This window comes from Oncorhynchus nerka, unplaced genomic scaffold (assembly GCF_034236695.1).
Source record: "Oncorhynchus nerka isolate Pitt River unplaced genomic scaffold, Oner_Uvic_2.0 unplaced_scaffold_841, whole genome shotgun sequence".
In the NCBI taxonomy this organism is placed as follows: Eukaryota; Metazoa; Chordata; class Actinopteri; order Salmoniformes; family Salmonidae; genus Oncorhynchus; species Oncorhynchus nerka.
The window spans coordinates 83,349-104,576 of NW_027040432.1; the positions used below are offsets into that span (position 1 = coordinate 83,349).

Genomic DNA, 21,228 nt, shown 5'->3' on the forward strand with positions numbered 1-21,228 from the left:
TCCTTACTAAGTTCTGTAAATGAGTCTTTGGGTGCTGTTGTAATGTTCCATAGACAACCATCTACATCAGTCCTGTCAGTAGTGACGTTTCTCTACATCAGTCCTGTCAGTAGTGACGTTTCTCTACATCAGTCCTGTCAGTAGTGACGTTTCTCTACATAAGTCCTGTCAGTAGTGACGTTTCTCTACATCAGTCCTGTCAGTTGTGACGTTTCTCTACATAAGTCCTGTTAGTAGTGACGTTTCTCTACATCAGTCCTGTTAGTAGTGACGTTTCTCTACATCAGTCCTGTTAGTAGTGATGTTTCTCTACATCAGTCCTGTTATATTCTAGTTTCTCTACATCAGTCCTGTTATATTCTAGTTTCTCTACATCAGTCCTGTCAGTAGTGACGTTTCTCTACATCAGTCCTGTCAGTAGTGATGTTTCTCACATCAGTCCCAGTAGTGATGTTTCTCTACATCAGTCCTGTAGTGATGTTTCTCTACATCAGTCCTGTCAGTAGTGATGTTTCTCTACATCAGTCCTGTCAGTAGTGATGTTTCTCTACATCAGTCCTGTCAGTAGTGATGTTTCTCTACATCAGTCCTGTTATATTCTAGTTTCTCTACATCAGTCCTGTTATATTCTAGTTTCTCTACATCAGTCCTGTTATATTCTAGTTTCTCTACATCAGTCCTGTTATATTCTAGTTTCTCTACATCAGTCCTGTTATATTCTAGTTTCTCTACATCAGTCCTGTTATATTCTAGTTTCTCTACATAAGTCCTGTCAGTAGTGACGTTTCTCTACATCAGTCCTGTTAGTAGTGACGTTTCTCTACATAAGTCCTGTTAGTAGTGACGTTTCTCTACATCAGTCCTGTTAGTAGTGACGTTTCTCTACATCAGTCCTGTTAGTAGTGATGTTTCTCTACATCAGTCCTGTTATATTCTAGTTTCTCTACATCAGTCCTGTTATATTCTAGTTTCTCTACATCAGTCCTGTCAGTAGTGACGTTTCTCTACATCAGTCCTGTCAGTAGTGATGTTTCTCTACATCAGTCCTGTCAGTAGTGATGTTTCTCTACATCAGTCCTGTCAGTAGTGATGTTTCTCTACATCAGTCCTGTCAGTAGTGATGTTTCTCTACATCAGTCCTGTTAGTAGTGATGTTTCTCTACATCAGTCCTGTTATATTCTAGTTTCTCTACATCAGTCCTGTTATATTCTAGTTTCTCTACATCAGTCCTGTTATATTCTAGTTTCTCTACATCAGTCCTGTTATATTCTAGTTTCTCTACATCAGTCCTGTTATATTCTAGTTTCTCTACATCAGTCCTGTTATATTCTAGTTTCTCTACATCAGTCCTGTTATATTCTAGTTTCTCTACATCAGTCCTGTTATATTCTAGTTTCTCTACATCAGTCCTGTTATATTCTAGTTTCTCTACATCAGTCCTGTTATATTCTAGTTTCTCTACATCAGTCCTGTTATATTCTAGTTTCTCTACATCAGTCCTGTTATATTCTAGTTTCTCTACATCAGTCCTGTTATATTCTAGTTTCTCTACATCAGTCCTGTTATATTCTAGTTTCTCTACATCAGTCCTGTTATATTCTAGTTTCTCTACATCAGTCCTGTTATATTCTAGTTTCTCTACATCAGTCCTGTTATATTCTAGTTTCTCTACATCAGTCCTGTTATATTCTAGTTTCTCTACATCAGTCCTGTTATATTCTAGTTTCTCTACATCAGTCCTGTTATATTCTAGTTTCTCTACATAAGTCCTGTTATATTCTAGTTTCTCTACATAAGTCCTGTTAGTAGTGATGTTTCTCTACATCAGTCCTGTCAGTAGTGACGTTTCTCTACATCAGTCCTGTTAGTAGTGACGTTTCTCTACATCAGTCCTGTCAGTAGTGACGTTTCTCTACATCAGTCCTGTCAGTAGTGACGTTTCTCTACATCAGTCCTGTCAGTAGTGACGTTTCTCTACATCAGTCCTGTCAGTAGTGACGTTTCTCTACATCAGTCCTGTCAGTAGTGACGTTTCTCTACATCAGTCCTGTCAGTAGTGACGTTTCTCTACATCAGTCCTGTCAGTAGTGACGTTTCTCTACATCAGTCCTGTTAGTAGTGATGTTTCTCTACATCAGTCCTGTCAGTAGTGACGTTTCTCTACATCAGTCCTGTTAGTAGTGACGTTTCTCTACATCAGTCCTGTTAGTAGTGATGTTTCTCTACATCAGTCCTGTTAGTAGTGATGTTTCTCTACATCAGTCCTGTTAGTAGTGACGTTTCTCTACATCAGTCCTGTTAGTAGTGACGTTTCTCTACATCAGTCCTGTCAGTAGTGACGTTTCTCTACATCAGTCCTGTCAGTAGTGACGTTTCTCTACATCAGTCCTGTCAGTAGTGACGTTTCTCTACATCAGTCCTGTCAGTAGTGACGTTTCTCTACATCAGTCCTGTCAGTAGTGATGTTTCTCTACATCAGTCCTGTTATATTCTAGTTTCTCTACATCAGTCCTGTTAGTAGTGATGTTTCTCTACATCAGTCCTGTCAGTAGTGATGTTTCTCTACATCAGTCCTGTTAGTAGTGATGTTTCTCTACATCAGTCCTGTCAGTAGTGACGTTTCTCTACATCAGTCCTGTTAGTAGTGACGTTTCTCTACATCAGTCCTGTTAGTAGTGATGTTTCTCTACATCAGTCCTGTCAGTAGTGACGTTTCTCTACATCAGTCCTGTCAGTAGTGACGTTTCTCTACATCAGTCCTGTCAGTAGTGACGTTTCTCTACATCAGTCCTGTCAGTAGTGACGTTTCTCTACATCAGTCCTGTCAGTAGTGATGTTTCTCTACATCAGTCCTGTTATATTCTAGTTTCTCTACATCAGTCCTGTTAGTAGTGATGTTTCTCTACATCAGTCCTGTCAGTAGTGATGTTTCTCTACATCAGTCCTGTTAGTAGTGATGTTTCTCTACATCAGTCCTGTCAGTAGTGACGTTTCTCTACATCAGTCCTGTTAGTAGTGACGTTTCTCTACATCAGTCCTGTTAGTAGTGATGTTTCTCTACATCAGTCCTGTCAGTAGTGATGTTTCTCTACATAAGTCCTGTTAGTAGTGACGTTTCTCTACATCAGTCCTGTCAGTAGTGATGTTTCTCTACATCAGTCCTGTCAGTAGTGATGTTTCTCTACATCAGTCCTGTTAGTAGTGACGTTTCTCTACATCAGTCCTGTTATATTCTAGTTTCTCTACATCAGTCCTGTTAGTAGTGACGTTTCTCTACATCAGTCCTGTTAGTAGTGACGTTTCTCTACATCAGTCCTGTCAGTAGTGATGTTTCTCTACATCAGTCCTGTCAGTAGTGATGTTTCTCTACATCAGTCCTGTTAGTAGTGATGTTTCTCTACATCAGTCCTGTTAGTAGTGACGTTTCTCTACATCAGTCCTGTCAGTAGTGATGTTTCTCTACATCAGTCCTGTTAGTAGTGACGTTTCTCTACATCAGTCCTGTTAGTAGTGATGTTTCTCTACATCAGTCCTGTTAGTAGTGATGTTTCTCTACATCAGTCCTGTTATATTCTAGTTTCTCTACATCAGTCCTGTTAGTAGTGATGTTTCTCTACATCAGTCCTGTTATATTCTAGTTTCTCTACATCAGTCCTGTCAGTAGTGATGTTTCTCTACATCAGTCCTGTCAGTAGTGACGTTTCTCTACATCAGTCCTGTTAGTAGTGATGTTTCTCTACATCAGTCCTGTCAGTAGTGACGTTTCTCTACATCAGTCCTGTTAGTAGTGATGTTTCTCTACATCAGTCCTGTCAGTAGTGATGTTTCTCTACATCAGTCCTGTTAGTAGTGATGTTTCTCTACATCAGTCCTGTTAGTAGTGATGTTTCTCTACATCAGTCCTGTCAGTAGTGACGTTTCTCTACATCAGTCCTGTCAGTAGTGACGTTTCTCTACATCAGTCCTGTCAGTAGTGACGTTTCTCTACATCAGTCCTGTCAGTAGTGATGTTTCTCTACATCAGTCCTGTCAGTAGTGATGTTTCTCTACATCAGTCCTGTCAGTAGTGATGTTTCTCTACATCAGTCCTGTCAGTAGTGATGTTTCTCTACATCAGTCCTGTTAGTAGTGATGTTTCTCTACATCAGTCCTGTTAGTAGTGATGTTTCTCTACATCAGTCCTGTTAGTAGTGATGTTTCTCTACATCAGTCCTGTTAGTAGTGACGTTTCTCTACATCAGTCCTGTCAGTAGTGATGTTTCTCTACATCAGTCCTGTTAGTAGTGATGTTTCTCTACATCAGTCCTGTTAGTAGTGACGTTTCTCTACATCAGTCCTGTCAGTAGTGATGTTTCTCTACATCAGTCCTGTCAGTAGTGACGTTTCTCTACATCAGTCCTGTTAGTAGTGATGTTTCTCTACATCAGTCCTGTTAGTAGTGATGTTTCTCTACATCAGTCCTGTCAGTAGTGACGTTTCTCTACATCAGTCCTGTTAGTAGTGAGATCACACCATACATTGACAGTGTAACTTAAAAGCCTTAAGCTCTGGATCAGATTTTTAATTGACTCTGTTCAGTGATGTGAATGATGGATGGTAGAGAGGGGGGGATTGTGGGAGCCTTGGACTGAGCGGATGAGTATCTCCGTGGTAACCAGGCCACAATCACTTAATCTGCTCTCTAATGAAGAAACCAGGGAGATAGAGGGATGGAGGGAGGGGGTGAGAGGGAGAGATAGAGGGGGAGAAAGAGGGCATGAGAGAAAGAGCAAGAGAGCTAAAGAGGGAGAGCGAGAGAGTGGGCATGAGAGAGGGAGAGCGAGCAAGAAAGAGAGCGAGAGAGAGACAGAGGGCATGAGAGAGAGAGAGAGAGCTAAAGGGAGAGAGAGAGGGAAAGAGAGAGAGAGAGAGTGAATGATGTCAGAGAATGAGAGAGTGAAACAGAAGACAAGGATGACAGAGTAGTTGGTGTGTGTTGATGAGTTCACATTCCCTGGACCTCAAACCGGTCCAACAGGGCAATAGAGCTGTGGCGGTCATGTCATATCGATCAGACGGTTATTGTCATGCACGGTTTCATCCACTCAGAGGAGAGGCTGAGGTCCTGCACTGTATAGGCATGTTATCTGTGTCTGGGAAATAAGATACTTACGAAGAAGAGGACATTGAAGAGGAACAGGAAGTACTTGATTGCCTTCATGCAGCCTTTCCCCATTGTGATCGCTCTGTGAACAACAGAATACAAAATATTTAGTCATACTTTATTTGAAGAGTACTCAAGCATTAATATGATACGATCATGAAGATAAAATCACAGGTCAGGTCAGACATCCCTGTGGTCGACTGAAGAGTTTAACATGATGCCATCAAAGTACAGAGGGGACATGATCCACATAAGTGTGTGTGTGTCTAGATTTGCTGGTGTGAGAGGCCTACAGTATAAGTGGTGACAGAAGCCTGGAACCCCCTGACCTGCTGGCTAAGCTGCTGAGATGATAGGGACCTGGATCTCTAGGAGACAGATGCCTGACCTGACCTGCTGGCTAAGCTGCTGAGATGATAGGGACCTGGATCTCTAGGAGACAGATGCCTGACCTGTTGGCTAAGCTGCTGAGATGATAGAGACCTGGATCTATAGGAGACAGGCTAAGCTGCTGAGATGATAGGGACCTGGATCTATAGGAGACAGGCTAAGCTGCTGAGATGATAGAGACCTGGATCTCTAGGAGACAGGCTAAGCTGCTGAGATGATAGAGACCTGGATCTCTAGGAGACAGGCTAAGCTGCTGAGATGATAGGGACCTGGATCTATAGGAGACAGGCTAAGCTGCTGAGATGATAGGGACCTGGATCTATAGGAGACAGGCTAAGCTGCTGAGATGATAGGGACCTGGATCTATAGGAGACAGGCTAAGCTGCTGAGATGATAGGGACCTGGATCTATAGGAGACAGGCTAAGCTGCTGAGATGATAGGGACCTGGATCTATAGGAGACAGGCTAAGCTGCTGAGATGATAGAGACCTGGATCTATAGGAGACAGGCTAAGCTGCTGAGATGATAGGGACCTGGATCTATAGGAGACAGGCTAAGCTGCTGAGATGATAGAGACCTGGATCTCTAGATAAAGTAATCCTTCTCACCCCCCCTTAAAAGACCTAGATGCACTATTGTAAAGTGGCTGTTCCACTGGATGTCATAAGGTGAAAGCACCAATTTGTAAGTCGCTCTGGATAAGAGCGTCTGCTAAATGACTTGAATGTAAATGTAAATGAGATGATAGGGACCTGTATCTATACGAGACAGGCTAAGCTGCTGAGATGATAGGGACCTGGATCTATAGGAGACAGGCTAAGCTGCTGAGATGATAGAGACATGGATCTATAGGAGACAGGCTAAGCTGCTGAGATGATAGGGACCTGTATCTATAGGAGACAGGCTAAGCTGCTGAGATGATAGGGACCTGGATCTATAGGAGACAGGCTAAGCTGCTGAGATGATAGAGACCTGGATCTATAGGAGACAGGCTAAGCTGCTGAGATGATAGGGACCTGGATCTATAGGAGACAGGCTAAGCTGCTGAGATGATAGAGACCTGGATCTATAGGAGACAGGCTAAGCTGCTGAGATGATAGGGACCTGGATCTATAGGATTACCGATAGACAACCATCCATTGGTGGAAAAAAAGTACCCAAGTATCATACTTGAGTAAAAGTAAAGATACCTTAATAGAAAATGACTCAAGTAAAAGTGAAAGTCACCCAGTAAAATACTACTTGAGTAAAAGTCTGAAAAGTATTTGGTTTTAAATATACTTAAGTATAAATCATTTAAAATTCCTTTACATTAAGCAAACCAGGCGGTATGATTTTGTAGTTAAAAAAAAAATGTACAGACAGTCAGGGGCTCCTGACTCCAACATCATTTACAAATAAAGCCGTTGTGTTTAGTGAGTCCACCAGATCAGAGGCAGTAGGGATGTTCTCTGTTTAGTGAGTCCACCAGATCAGAGGCAGTAGGGATGTTCTCTGTTTAGTGAGTCCACCAGATCAGAGGCAGTAGGGATGTTCTCTGTTTAGTGAGTCCACCAGATCAGAGGCAGTAGGGATGTTTCTGTTTAGTGAGTCCACCAGATCAGAGGCAGTAGGGATGTTCTCTGTTTAGTGAGTCCACCAGATCAGAGGCAGTAGGGATGTTCTCTGTTTAGTGAGTCCACCAGATCAGAGGCAGTAGGGATGTTCTCTGTTTAGTGAGTCCACCAGATCAGAGGCAGTAGGGATGTTCTCTTGATAAGTGTGTGAATTGGACCATTTTCCTGTTCGAATGTAACGACTACTTCTTGGTGTCACGGAAAACGTTTGGAGTAAACAAGTACATTATTTTCTTTAGGAATATAGCGAAATAAAAGTTGCCAAAAATATAAATAGTCAAGGACAGATACATTAAAGTACTTCAGTAGTTTACACCACTGCAACCAGCAACACAACCTCCATCACACTGTACAACCAGCAACACTACCAACAACTTCCATCAGACTGTACAACCAGCAACACACAACCTCCATCACACTGTACAACCAGCAACACAACCAACAACCTCCATCACACTGTACAACCAGCAACACTACCAACAACCTCCATCAGACTGTACAACCAGCAACACAACCTCCATCACACTGTACAACCAGCAACACAACCTCCATCACACTGTACAGCCAGCAACACAACCTCCATCAAACTGTACAACCAGCAACACTACCAACAACCTCCATCAGACTGTACAACCAGCAACACAACCTCCATCACACTGTACAACCAGCAACACAACCAACAACCTCCATCAGACTGTACAACCAGCAACACAACCAACAACCTCCATCAGACTGTACAACCAGCAACACAACCAACAACCTCCATCACACTGTACAACCAGCAACACAACCTCCATCACACTGTACCAACAACCTCCATCAGACTGTACAACCAGCAACACAACCAACAACCTCCATCAGACTGTACAACCAGCAACACAACCAACAACCTCCATCACACTGTACAACCAGCAACACAACCTCCATCACACTGTACAACCAGCAACACAACCTCCATCACACTGTACAACCAGCAACACAACCAACAACCTCCATCAGACTGTACAACCAGCAACACTACCAACAACCTCCATCAGACTGTACAACCAGCAACACAACCTCCATCAAACTGTACAACCAGCAACACACAACCATCAGACTGTACAACCAGCAACACAACCTCCATCAGACTGTACAACCAGCAACACACAACCATCAGACTGTACAACCAGCAACACTACCAACAACCTCCATCAGACTGTACAACCAGCAACACAACCTCCATCACACTGTACAACCAGCAACACAACCTCCATCAAACTGTACAACCAGCAACACACAACCATCAGACTGTACAACCAGCAACACAACCTCCATCAAACTGTACAACCAGCAACACAACCTCCATCACACTGTACAACCAGCAACACAACCAACAACCTCCATCAGACTGTACAACCAGCAACACACAACCTCCATCAAACTGTACAACCAGCAACACACAACCATCAGACTGTACAACCAGCAACACAACCTCCATCAGACTGTACAACCAGCAACACACAACCATCAGACTGTACAACCAGCAACACAACCTCCATCAGACTGTACAACCAGCAACACAACCTCCGTCAGACTGTACAACCAGCAACACAACCTCCATCAGACTGTACAACCAGCAACACACAACCCCAACAATCTCCATCAGACTGTACAACCAGCAACACACAACCCCAACAACTTCCATCAGACTGTACAACCAGCAACACACAACCCCAACAATCTCCATCAGACTGTACAACCAGCAACACACAATCTCAATCAGACTGTACAACCAGCAACACACAACCTCCATCAGACTGTACAACCAGCAACACACAACCCCAACAATCTCCATCAGACTGTACAACCAGCAACACACAATCTCCATCAGACTGTACAACCAGCAACACACAATCTCCATCAGACTGTACAACCAGCAACACACAATCTCCATCAGACTGTACAACCAGCAACACACAACCTCCATCAGACTGTACAACCAGCAACACACAATCTCCATCAGACTGTACAACCAGCAACACACAACCCCAACAATCTCCATCAGACTGTACAACCAGCAACACACAATCTCCATCAGACTGTACAACCAGCAACACACAATCTCCATCAGACTGTACAACCAGCAACACACAATCTCCATCAGACTGTACAACCAGCAACACACAACCTCCATCAGACTGTACAACCAGCAACACACAATCTCCATCAGACTGTACAACCAGCAACACACAACCCCAACAATCTCCATCAGACTGTACAACCAGCAACACACAATCTCCATCAGACTGTACAACCTACATCAGACTGTACAACCAGCAACACACAACCCCAACAATCTCCATCAGACTGTACAACCAGCAACACACAATCTCCATCAGACTGTACAACCAGCAACACACAATCTCCATCAGACTGTACAACCAGCAACACACAACCTCCATCAGACTGTACAACCAGCAACACACAATCTCCATCAGACTGTACAACCAGCAACACACAACCCCAACAATCTCCATCAGACTGTACAACCAGCAACACACAATCTCCATCAGACTGTACAACCAGCAACACACCAACCTCCAGACTGTACAACCAGCAACACACCAACCTCCAGACTGTACAACCAGCAACACAACAACCTCCAGACTGTACAACCAGCAACACAACAACCTCCAGACTGTACAACCAGCAACACAACAACCTCCAGACTGTACAACCAGCAACACAACAACCTCCAGACTGTACAACCAGCAACACAACAACCTCCAGACTGTACAACCAGCAACACAACAACCTCCAGACTGTACAACCAGCAACACACCAACCTCCAGACTGTACAACCAGCAACACACCAACCTCCAGACTGTACAACCAGCAACACACCAACCTCCAGACTGTACAACCAGCAACACAACAACCTCCAGACTGTACAACCAGCAACACAACAACCTCCAGACTGTACAACCAGCAACACACAGCACAAAGTGAACAGCGAGAACAATCAATCTACCACAGCAACACAGCCTGAAGCGGCTAACACCGGTCAAACATCGGACTGAACTAACACCGGTCCAACATCAGACTGAACTAACACCGGTCCAACATCAGACTGAACTAACACCGGTCCAACATCAGACTGAACTAACACCGGTCCAACATCAGACTGAACTAACACCGGTCCAACATCAGACTGAACTAACACCGGTCCAACATCAGACTGAACTAACACCGGTCCAACATCAGACTGAACTAACACCGGTCCAACATCAGACTGAACTAACACCGGTCCAACATCGGACTGAACTAACACCGGTCCAACATCAGACTGAACTAACACCGGTCCAACATCAGACTGAACTAACACCGGTCCAACATCAGACTGAACTAACACCGGTCCAACATCAGACTGAACTAACACTGGTCCAACATCAGACTTAAAAACGGTCCCACAGCCAAGAGGCCCGAACGTGAATATATATTGAAACAAGGCTGTTCCATGATGTTAACTAGTCAACATAAGACCAGTTTACTGCCATGTTAACGGTGTGTTCAAAGAGCCCCTTCAGCCACAAGACAGGCCAGTCGTTACAATGGTCTGTGAGTCAGACAGTTAAACCAGGCTAAACGGTCTCAACATACTGTTTAAAAACACAGGGACACATAGTGGAAAACATGACAGGGCTGTAAATATAGAAGTGGACACCAATTTTCCACCATAATTTGCAAATAAATTCATTAAAATTCCTACAATGTGATTTTCTGGATGTTTTTTCCTCATCTTGTCTGTCATAGTTGAAGTGTACCTATGATGAAAATTACAGGCCATCTTTTTAAGTGGGAGAACTTGCACAATTGGTGGCTGACTAAATACTTTTTTGCCCCACTGTATTGCACTACTGTTGACCAGGGCCCTATATAGTGCACTATTGTTGACCAGGGCCCTATATAGTGCACTACTGTTGACCAGGGCCCTATATAGTGCACTACTGTTGACCAGGGCCCTATATAGTGCACTACTGTTGACCAGGGCCCTATATAGTGCACTACTGTTGACCAGTAGGCCCTAGGGCCCTATAGTGCACTACTGTTGACCAGGGCCCTATGTAGTGCACTACTGTTGACCAGGGCCCTATGTAGTGCACTACTGTTGACCAGGGCCCTATGTAGTGCACTACTGTTGACCAGGGCCCTATGTAGTGCACTACTGTTGACCAGGGCCCTATGTAGTGCACTACTGTTGACCAGGGCCCTATGTAGTGCACTACTGTTGACCAGGGCCCTATGTAGTGCACTACTGTTGACCAGGGGGCTGTTGACCAGGGCCCTATAGTGCACTACTGTTGACCAGGGCCCTATATAGTGCACTACTGTTGACCAGGGCCCTATATAGTGCACTACTGTTGACCAGGGCCCTATGTAGTGCACTACTGTTGACCAGGGCCCTATGTAGTGCACTACTGTTGACCAGGGCCCTATGTAGTGCACTACTGTTGACCAGGGCCCTATGTAGTGCACTACTGTTGACCAGGGCCCTATGTAGTGCACTACTGTTGACCAGGGCCCATAAGAGAAAGGGAGGCTATTTGTAAAACCTCTGAAGAACGAGGGATTCTCCAGACACTGCAACTTCGCCGGCTACAGCGTTGCCTCTCGCCCGGCTACAGCGTTGCCTCTCGCCGGCTACAGCGTTGCCTCTCGCCGCCGGCTACAGCGTTGCCTCTCGCCGGCTACAGCGTTGCCTCTCGCCGGCTACAGCGTTGCCTCTCGCCGGCTACAGCGTTGACTCTCGCCGGCTACAGCGTTGCCTCTCGCCGGCTACAGCGTTGACTCGCCGGCTACAGCGTTGCACTCACCGGCTACAGCGTTGACTCACCGGCTACAGCGTTGACTCAATGTTAAGTTAGGGGCATTTCCATGTAAAAGGACCCATGAGCACCAACATGTGAAGTTCATAGGAGCATATGAAAATTGGGTGACAAATGAAAGCGAACCCACTGGGCACAGGCATCAATTCAATGTCTATTCCACATGGGTTCAACTTACGTCGGAGAAATGATGTAAAAACAACGTTGATTCAACCAGTGTGACCGGCTGAAATGTAAAGCGGTCTTTTCAAACAGCTCATTAAAAAGGGCGTCATTATACCATTTTTTTAAATTTTCAGTGTTATTCCAACCTCAAAAACACAGGGATATCTTGTTCGGGCCTTTAAAAGGGTATTATAAATAAAGTGGGTTCAGAAAGAATTGGTACCCTTGATAAACATGATTTTGATAAGCAAAAAGTATTATTTTATACTAATACTCAAACAGTTAGGGGTCAAAATGATTCACTTCCCTTGATTTCAATAGCTCACTTTGTGAGGATCAGGGCACAGAGACTTTTTCTAAAATGTTTTCTGAGATTGGAGAACACATTGGGAGAGATATTTCGACCATTCCTCGAAACAGAATCTGTCCAGAACCTTGATCTCCTTCGTTTGAGTTTACGAACTTGTCCTTGTTCAATTCAAACCGCAGGTTTTCAAATGTGTCTCAAGGTCTGGAGACTGAGACGGCCATTGGAAAAATGTTGATTGTGTGGATTCATTTCTTTGTGGATTTTAAATGTGTTGCTTGGGGTTTATTGTCTTGCTGGGAGATCCACTTGCGGCCAACTGTCATTCTCCTGGCAGAGGAAACCAGGTTTTTTTGGCAAAAATGTCCTGGTACTGGGTACAGTTCATGATGCTGTTGACCTTAACAACGGCCTCAGGACCGATGGAAGAAATATATCCCCAAAACATCAAAGATCCACCACTATATTTTTTACAGTAGGTTCGGCGTTCATTCTCATTTCGATGCCAAACCCACCGCTTGGCCAAAGAGCTCTATTTTCATCTCATTGGACTAAAGCAGCAGTTCCAAATCCCGAGCCGATACCGTTTAGTAAACTCCAGGCGTTTACATTTGTTGGATGACAAGAAAATTGTGCTCTTATATTTAGGTTTTAGCAGAAATTATTTGCCTTCTTTAAGATGAAGAAATATGACCTAGTATCTTTGTCATTCTGTTACAAAACCCAACCTGCACTGTTCTTTAAGAGTAAATGTGTTTTTGTAAAAAAATGTTCAGTGGAAATAGTTAAAAAGTAGTCCTCGTGTATATGTTGTTCGGTTTGTTCAACGTTGCAATCAAATATATATATATATATTTTTTTTTAAAGCTTATACTTGAAAAGTCTGAGTCTAAGCATAATTTTGTTATCATGGAATTACCCTTTATCAATCACAGGTCTATATAAAAGTTCAAGAGCCCCCGCAAAGACCAAAGACCTAAAACAGCGAGGGTCCGGGCTATTGTCCCCCGACCACAATATTGGACGCAAATTTTTACATTTTCCGAAAATTCTCTGTGTTAAAAACGTCACCGTCCACCGTCACCCAGCAGGTGAACTCACCGCGGCCTCCGTTGCTTGTGGTCATTTGTCTTCGCGGCGCGTCTCTTCTCTTAGCGGGCATGTCTCATATCCAGAAAGGCACAGTGACTAAGGTCAAATGAAGTCTCCTAGACTCTAACCTCAAAGCTGCTGTTGATGACATTATTGCAGTGATTTATTTTTTATCTGTTAAGTGCTGTAACATTATATAGTAGAGAGGCTATAGAACACAGTAGAGGCTATAGAACACAGTAGAGAGGCTATAGAACACAGTAGAGAGGCTATAGAACACAGTAGAGGCTATAGAACACAGTAGGGAGGCTATAGAACACAGTAGGGAGGCTATATAACACAGTAGAGAGGCTATAGAACACAGTAGAGAGGCTATAGAACACAGTAGAGAGGCTATAGAACACAGTAGAGAGGCTATAGAACACAGTAGAGAGGCTATAGAACACAGTAGAGAGGCTATAGAACACAGTAGAGAGGCTATAGAACACAGTAGAGAGGCTATAGAACACAGTAGGGAGGCTATAGAACACAGTAGAGAGGCTATAGAACACAGTAGAGAGGCTATAGAACACAGTAGAGAGGCTATAGAACACAGTAGAGAGGCTATAGAACACAGTAGAGAGGCTATAGAACACAGTAGGGAGGCTATATAACACAGTAGGGAGGCTATAGAACACAGTAGGGAGGCTATAGAACACAGTAGAGAGGCTATAGAACACAGTAGGGAGGCTATAGAACACAGTAGGGAGGCTATAGAACACAGTAGAGAGGCTATAGAACACAGTAGGGAGGCTATATAACACAGTAGGGAGGCTATATAACACAGTAGGGAGGCTATATAACACAGTAGGGAGGCTATAGAACACAGTAGAGAGGCTATAGAACACAGTAGGGAGGCTATAGAACACAGTAGGGAGGCTATATAACACAGTAGGGAGGCTATATAACACAGTAGGGAGGCTATATAACACAGTAGGGAGGCTATATAACACAGTAGGGAGGCTATATAACACAGTAGGGAGGCTATAGAACACAGTAGGGAGGCTATAGAACACAGTAGGGAGGCTATATAACACAGTAGAGGGGCTATATAACACAGTAGAGGGGCTATATAACTCAGTAGGGAGGCTATATAACACAGTAGGGAGGCTATATAACACAGTAGGGAGGCTATATAACACAGTAGAGGGGCTATATAACACAGTAGAGGGGCTATATAACACAGTAGAGGGGCTATATAACACAGTAGAGGGGCTATATAACACAGTAGAGAGGCTATATAACACAGTAGAGAGGCTATATACAGTCTACTATCTAATACTAACAAGTGAGTGATTCAGACCATTATATCCGGATGAGATCAGGCCTCCGTCTCCAAGACGAAGTGAAAGCAGAGAGAATAAAGGGTCATCTCTTTACAAAATGTTTTGTCTCCAACCTCATTGGTTAATAAAAACACACTAGAGACTTTCAGCGAGTTCGGTAGCATACAGACTTTACACAGCGTATCAAATCGACCTCGTGTGTGTGTGTGTGTGTGTGTGTGACAGACATCTGTCGCCATTCAAAGAGGCCGTAAACACATCGCTATCTACATCTTACAGTAGACCCATCAGTAGTTTAACACACTACCGTAGCCGACCAATCACAGACCAGGGCCCGCATTCACAAAAGGTTCTCGGAGTTAGGAGTGCTGATCTAGGATCAGTTTCTGTCTTTTAGATCAGAATGAATACGACAATATAGACACTGAAGAGAGGCACAGTCCCTCCTCCTCCTCTCTCCTAACCCCTCCTCCTCCTCTCTCCTAGCCTACACCAACCCCTCCTCCTCTCTCCTAGCCCCTCCTCTCTCCTAGCCCCTCCTCCTCTCTCCTAACCTACACTAACCCCTCCTCCTCCTCTCTCCTAGCCTACACTAACCCCCCTCCTCCTCTCTCCTAACCCCCCTCCTCCTCTCTCCCTAACCCCCTCCTCCTCCTCTCCCTAACCCCTCTCCTCTCTCCTAACCCCTCTCCTCTCTCCTCCCCCCTCCTCCTCACCCCTCCTCCTCTCTCCTCTCCTCACCCCTCCTAACCTCTCCTCACCCCTCCTAACCTCTCCTCTCCCTCCCCCTCCTAACCTCTCCTCCTCTCACTCCCTCTCTCTCCTCCTCTAACCCCTCCTCCTCCCCTCCTCCTCTCCCTCTCCTCACCCCTCCCTCTCTCCCTCCTCTCTCCTCTCCTCTCTCCTCTCCTCACTCCCCTCCCTCCTCACCCCTCACCCCTCCCCTCCTCCTCCTCACCCCTCCTCTCTCCTCTCCTAACCCCTCCTCCTCCTCTCCTAACCCCTCTCCTCTCCTCTCCTAACCCCTCCCTCTCCTCTCCTAACCCCTCCTCTCCTCTCCTAACCCCTCCTCTCCCTCTCCTAACCCCTCCTCTCCTCTCCTAAACCCCTCCTCTCCTCTCCTAACCCCTCCTCTCCTCTCCTAACCCCCTCCTCCCTCTCTCTCCTCCTCTCCTAACCCCTCCTCTCCTCTCCTAACCCCTCCTCTCTCCTCCTCTCCTCACCCCCTCCTCTCCTAACCCCCTCCTCCTCTCCTCTCCCCTCCTCTCCTCTCCTCTCCTCTCCTCTCCTCACCCCTCCTCTCCTCTCCTCTCCCCTCCTCTCCTCTCCTCACCCCTCCTCTCCTAACCCCTCCTAACCCCTCCTCTCCTCTCCTAACCCCTCCTCTCCTCTCCTAACCCCTCCTCTCCTAACCCCTCCTCTCCTCTCCTAACCCCTCTTCATCTCTTTTCTTCCACCTCATGTTTTTTCCCTTCTCCAAACCGTAAAGTATCCCAGGAGCCTCCAGAGCAGAGGGCTTTAGGATCATATGACAGCCTTTCCAAGTGGCACCCTATTCCCTATGTAGTGCACTACTTTTGACCAGGGCCCATAGGGCACTACAGTATTTAGGGAATAGGGTGCCTTTTGGGACGCAGGCCTTTTCTTCTGCTTTCACTTCAGGGTGTCAACAAACAAGTCAGTTCAGTTTCTCTCTCTGAACTTGCTCTTTTTTCCCCTACTAGTTGTTCTGCTTCTCCTCCTCCTCCCGTTTCTATCTGTACCAGGCACTACTGAGAGAACACATTGGGTCGGCTGATACAACACTCAGTAAAGTGAGATAAGAGGGTATATGAGAGGGAGAGAGAGAGAGGAAGGGGGGAGAGAGAGAGGGAGAAGGGGAGGAGAGAAAGAAAGAGCGAGAGGAGAGGGGAGAGAGAGGAAGGGGGGAGAGAGAGAGGGAGAAGGGGAGGAGAGAAAGAAAGAGAGAGGAGCGGGGAAGAGAGAGAGGAGCGGGGAGAGAGAGAGAGAGGAGCGGGGAGAGAGAGAGAAGAGAGGAGGGAGAGAGAGAGAGAGAGAGGGGAGAGAGAGAGAGGAGAGAGGGAGAGAGAGAGAGAGAGAGAGGAGAGAGAGAGAGGAGAGGAGAGGGGGGGAGAGAGAGGAGAGGAGAGGAGAGGGAAAGAGAGGAGAGGGGAGAGAGGGAGAAGGGGAGGAGAGAAAGAAGGAGCGGGAGAGAGAGAGGGAGAAGGGGGAGAGAGAAAGAAGGAGCGGGGAGAGAGGGAGAAGGGGAGGAGAGAAAGAAGGAGCGGGGAAAGAGAGGGAGAAGGGGAGGAGAGAAAGAAGGAGCGGGGGAGAGAGAGGGAGAAGGGGAGGAGAGAAAGAAGGAGCGGGGAGAGAGAGGGAGAAGGGGAGGAGAGAAAGAAGGAGCGGGGAGAGAGAGGGAGAAGGGGATGAGAGAAAGAAGGAGCGGGAGAGAGAGGGAGAAGGGGATGAGAGAAAGAAGGAGCGGGGAGAGAGAGGGAGAAGGGGAGGAGAGAAAGAAAGAGCGGGGAGAGAGGGAGAAGGGGAGGAGAGAAAGAAAGAGCGAGAGGAGAGGGGAGAAGGGGGAGAGAAAGAAAGAGCGGGGAGAGAGGGAGAAGAAGGGGAGGAGAGAAAGAAAGAGCGAGAGGAGAGGGGAGAAGGGAGGAGAGAGAAAGAAGAGCGAGAGGAGAGGGAGAAGGGAGGAGAGAAAGAAAGAGCGAGAGGAGAGGGGAGAGAGAGGGAGAAGAGAAAGAAAGAGCGAGAGGAGAGGGAGAGAGAGAGAGAGGGGAGGAGAGAAAGAAGGAGCGAGAGGAGAGAGAGGGAGAAGGGGAGGAGAGAAAGAAGGAGCGAGAGGAGAGGGAGAGAGAGGGAGAAGGGAGGAGAGAAAGAAGGAGCGAGAGGAGAGAGAGAGAGAGGGAGAAGGGGAGAGAGAAAGAAGGAGCGAGGGGAGAGAGAGGGAGAAGGGGAGGAGAGAAAGAAGGAGCGGGGAGAGAGAGGGAGAAGGGGAGGAGAGAAAGAAAGAGGAGAGGAGAGAGAGAGAGAGAGAGAGAAGGGGAGGAGAGAAAGAAGGAGCGGGGGAGAGAGGGAGAAGGGGAGGAGAGAAAGAAGGAGCGGGGAGAGAGGGAGAAGGGGGAGGAGAGAAAAGAAAGAGCGGGGAGAGAGAGGGAGAAGGGGAGGAGAGAAAGAAAGAAGGAGCGAGGGAGAAGGGGAGGAGAGAAAGAAAGAAGGAGCGAGAGGAGAGGGGAGAAGGGGAGGAGAGAAAGAAAGAGCGAGAGAGAGGGGAGAGAGAGGAGAGGGGAGAGAGAGAGAGAGGAGCGGGGAGAGAGAGAGAAAGAAAGAGCGAGAGGAGCGGGGGAGAGAGAGAGAGGAGCGGGGGAGAGAGAGAGAGGAGCGGGGAGAGAGAGAGAGAGAAGGGGAGGAGAGAAAGAAAGAGCGAGAGGAGCGGGGGAGAGAGAGAGGGAGAAGGGGAGGAGAGAAAGAAAGAGCAAGAGGGGGAGAGAGAGGAGCAGGGAGAGAGAGAGAGGGGGGGGGAGAGAAGGGGAGGAGAGAAAGAAAGGGAGAGGAGCGGGAGAGAGAGAGGAAGGGGGAGAGAGAGGAAAGGGGGAGAGAGAGAGAGGAGGGAGAGAGAGAGGAAGGGGAGAGAGAGAAGGGGGGGAGAGAGAGGAAGGGGGAGAGAGAGGAAGGGGGAGAGAGAGGAAGGGGGAGGGGAGAGAGGGGGAGAGTGAAAGCACTGGGTCAAGATCAGAGTTTGAAGTCAGAGAGCTTGCAGGTCACTTTTGCTTCCACTTTCTGTCTACATGTGTTTGCATCAGAGGCGGTTGGTGCCGTTTATGAAGAGGGAGGATTAAACTCTTTTTTATGAGCATTACAGCATATTGGAGGACTGTCATTCGTACTCCATTCACCCAGTTCAATATAACATTGATAGGGTTTAGGCTACTACATGATACTCTAATTGTCCCTATACCCATCATGAGGTTGCTGCAGCCAGGCCTAAACCCTACACCCATCATGAGGTTGCTGCAACCAGGCCTAAACCCTACACCCATCATGAGGTTGCCGCAACCAGGCCTAAACCCTACACCCATCATGAGGTTGCCACAACCAGGCCTAAACCCTACACCCATCATGAGGTTGCCACAACCAGGCCTAAACCCTACACCCATCATGAGGTTGCCACAACCAGGCCTAAACCCTATACCCATCATGAGGTTGCTGCAGCCAGGCCTAAACCCTACACCCATCATGAGGTTGCTACAACCAGGCCTAAACCCTACACCCATCATGAGGTTGCTACAACCAGGCCTAAATCGCAATAATCTAGTTTTGTGTTTTTCATGTTTGAGCGTTTAGGTGCTTGTTCTCATGTCTTTTTGGTCTCGTCTCCTTGGCTCCTCTGTGCATCTTCCCATTTACACCAGAGATCTGGATATAAATGACAGCCCTAACAAAATGGGAATTGTTGTCCCAAAGGCAGAAAGGCAGGCGACAAGCTTAGGTCCAAAACAAGCCCATAGAAATGCATTGGGCTGACTGTGGACAGATTTTGGAGTAAAACCTCTTGCCTCGCCTCTTCCTCTATGATTTACACACACACCAAGCCCCTCCCCTCACACCAAGCCCCTCCCCTCACACCAAGCCCCTATTAGATTATTGTTGACTGTTTGAAATAGTGTATTTGACCTTTCATTGTACACCACTTATTTAGAGAAAACATAGAAATAAAATACCCAGATATGTGGTGAATTACCCAGAAGTTAAAAATACATCAAAAACATTGAGATATGATTTCTAGGCCATATATCACCCAGCCCTAATTCTACTCATTTTGCCATGGAACAGAGAGAATAATTAACAGTTTTTACAGCTCATTCCCTACAATTCTTCACATTTTGTCACAGGCTGGAGGAAAAAGTTTGCTGTTTTTAAATATGATAACTGATGATCAATGGACTCCACCCCGGTCTGTAATTCAACCATGCTCACTACACGCTCAGACTAACGCTCACTACACGCTCAGACTAACGCTCAGACTAACGCTCACTACACGCTCAGACTAACGCTCACTACACGCTCAGACTAACGCTCAGACTAACGCTCACTACACGCTCAGACTAACGCTCACTACACGCTCAGACTAACGCTCACTACACGCTCAGACTAACGCTCACTACACGCTCAGACTAACGCTCACTACACGCTCAGACTAACGCTCACTACACGCTCAGACTAACGCTCACTACACGCTCAGACTAACGCTCACTACACGCTCAGACTAACGATCACTACACGCCAGACTCACTACACGCCAGACTAACGCTCACTCATTCAGACATCAACACGCTCAGACTAACGCTCAACACGCTCAGACTAACGCTCACTACACGCTCAGACTAACTTCACTACACGCTCAGACTAACGCTCACTACACGCTCAGACTAACGCTCACTAAATATGACTAACGCTCAGACTAATAACAGACTAACGCTCACTACACGCCAGACTAATGCTCACTACACGCTCAGACTAACGCTCACTACACGCTCAGACTAACGCTCACTACACGCTCAGACTAACGCTCACTACACGCTCAGACTAACGCTCACTACACGCTCAGACTAACGCTCACTACACGCTCAGACTAACGCTCACTACACGCTCAGACTAACGCTCACTACACGCTCAGACTAACGCTCACTACACGCTCAGACTAACGCTCACTACACGCCAGACTAACGCTCAGACTAACGCTCACTACACGCTCAGACTAACGCTCACTACACGCTCAGACTAACGCTCACTACACGCTCAGACTAACGCTCAGACTAACGCTCAGACTAACGCTCAGACTAACGCTCACTACACGCTCAGACTAACGCTCACTACACGCTCAGACTAACGCTCACTACACGCTCAGACTAACGCTCACTACACGCTCAGACTAACGCTCAGACTAACGCTCACTACACGCTCAGACTAATGCTCACTACACGTTTAGACTAACGCTCACTACACGTTTAGACTAACGCTCACTACACGTTTAGACTAACGCTCACTACACGTTTAGACTAACGCTCACTACACGCTCAGACTAACGCTCACTACACGTTAAGACTAACGCTCACTACACGTTTAGACTAACGCTCACTACACGTTTAGATAGATGGCCGCTAGACTAATCACCCCCCCCCAAAAAAAAAATGGTTGACAGCTGATGCAAAACCAATTATCTAAAATGTCACCTTGTGTATTCTATTATTCTAACTGTCAACAGTAAGTTGAGACCCCGACCCCCGACTGAGTTCACCTCCGCGGGCCTAC

General features: G+C 46.4%; 1 protein-coding gene across 1 annotated transcript in view; it reads right to left on the reverse strand.

Annotated features, from left to right (window-relative positions):
* Positions 1 to 21,228, reverse strand: part of LOC135571028 (CD82 antigen-like) — a 47,219-nt gene that overhangs the window by 14,105 nt on the left and 11,886 nt on the right. Inside the window, exon 2 of the mRNA XM_065016842.1 lies at positions 5,154 to 5,226. Within this exon, the coding sequence (XP_064872914.1) occupies positions 5,154 to 5,216 (63 nt within the window). The 5' untranslated portion in view covers positions 5,217 to 5,226. The remainder of the gene's footprint in view (positions 1 to 5,153; positions 5,227 to 21,228) is intronic.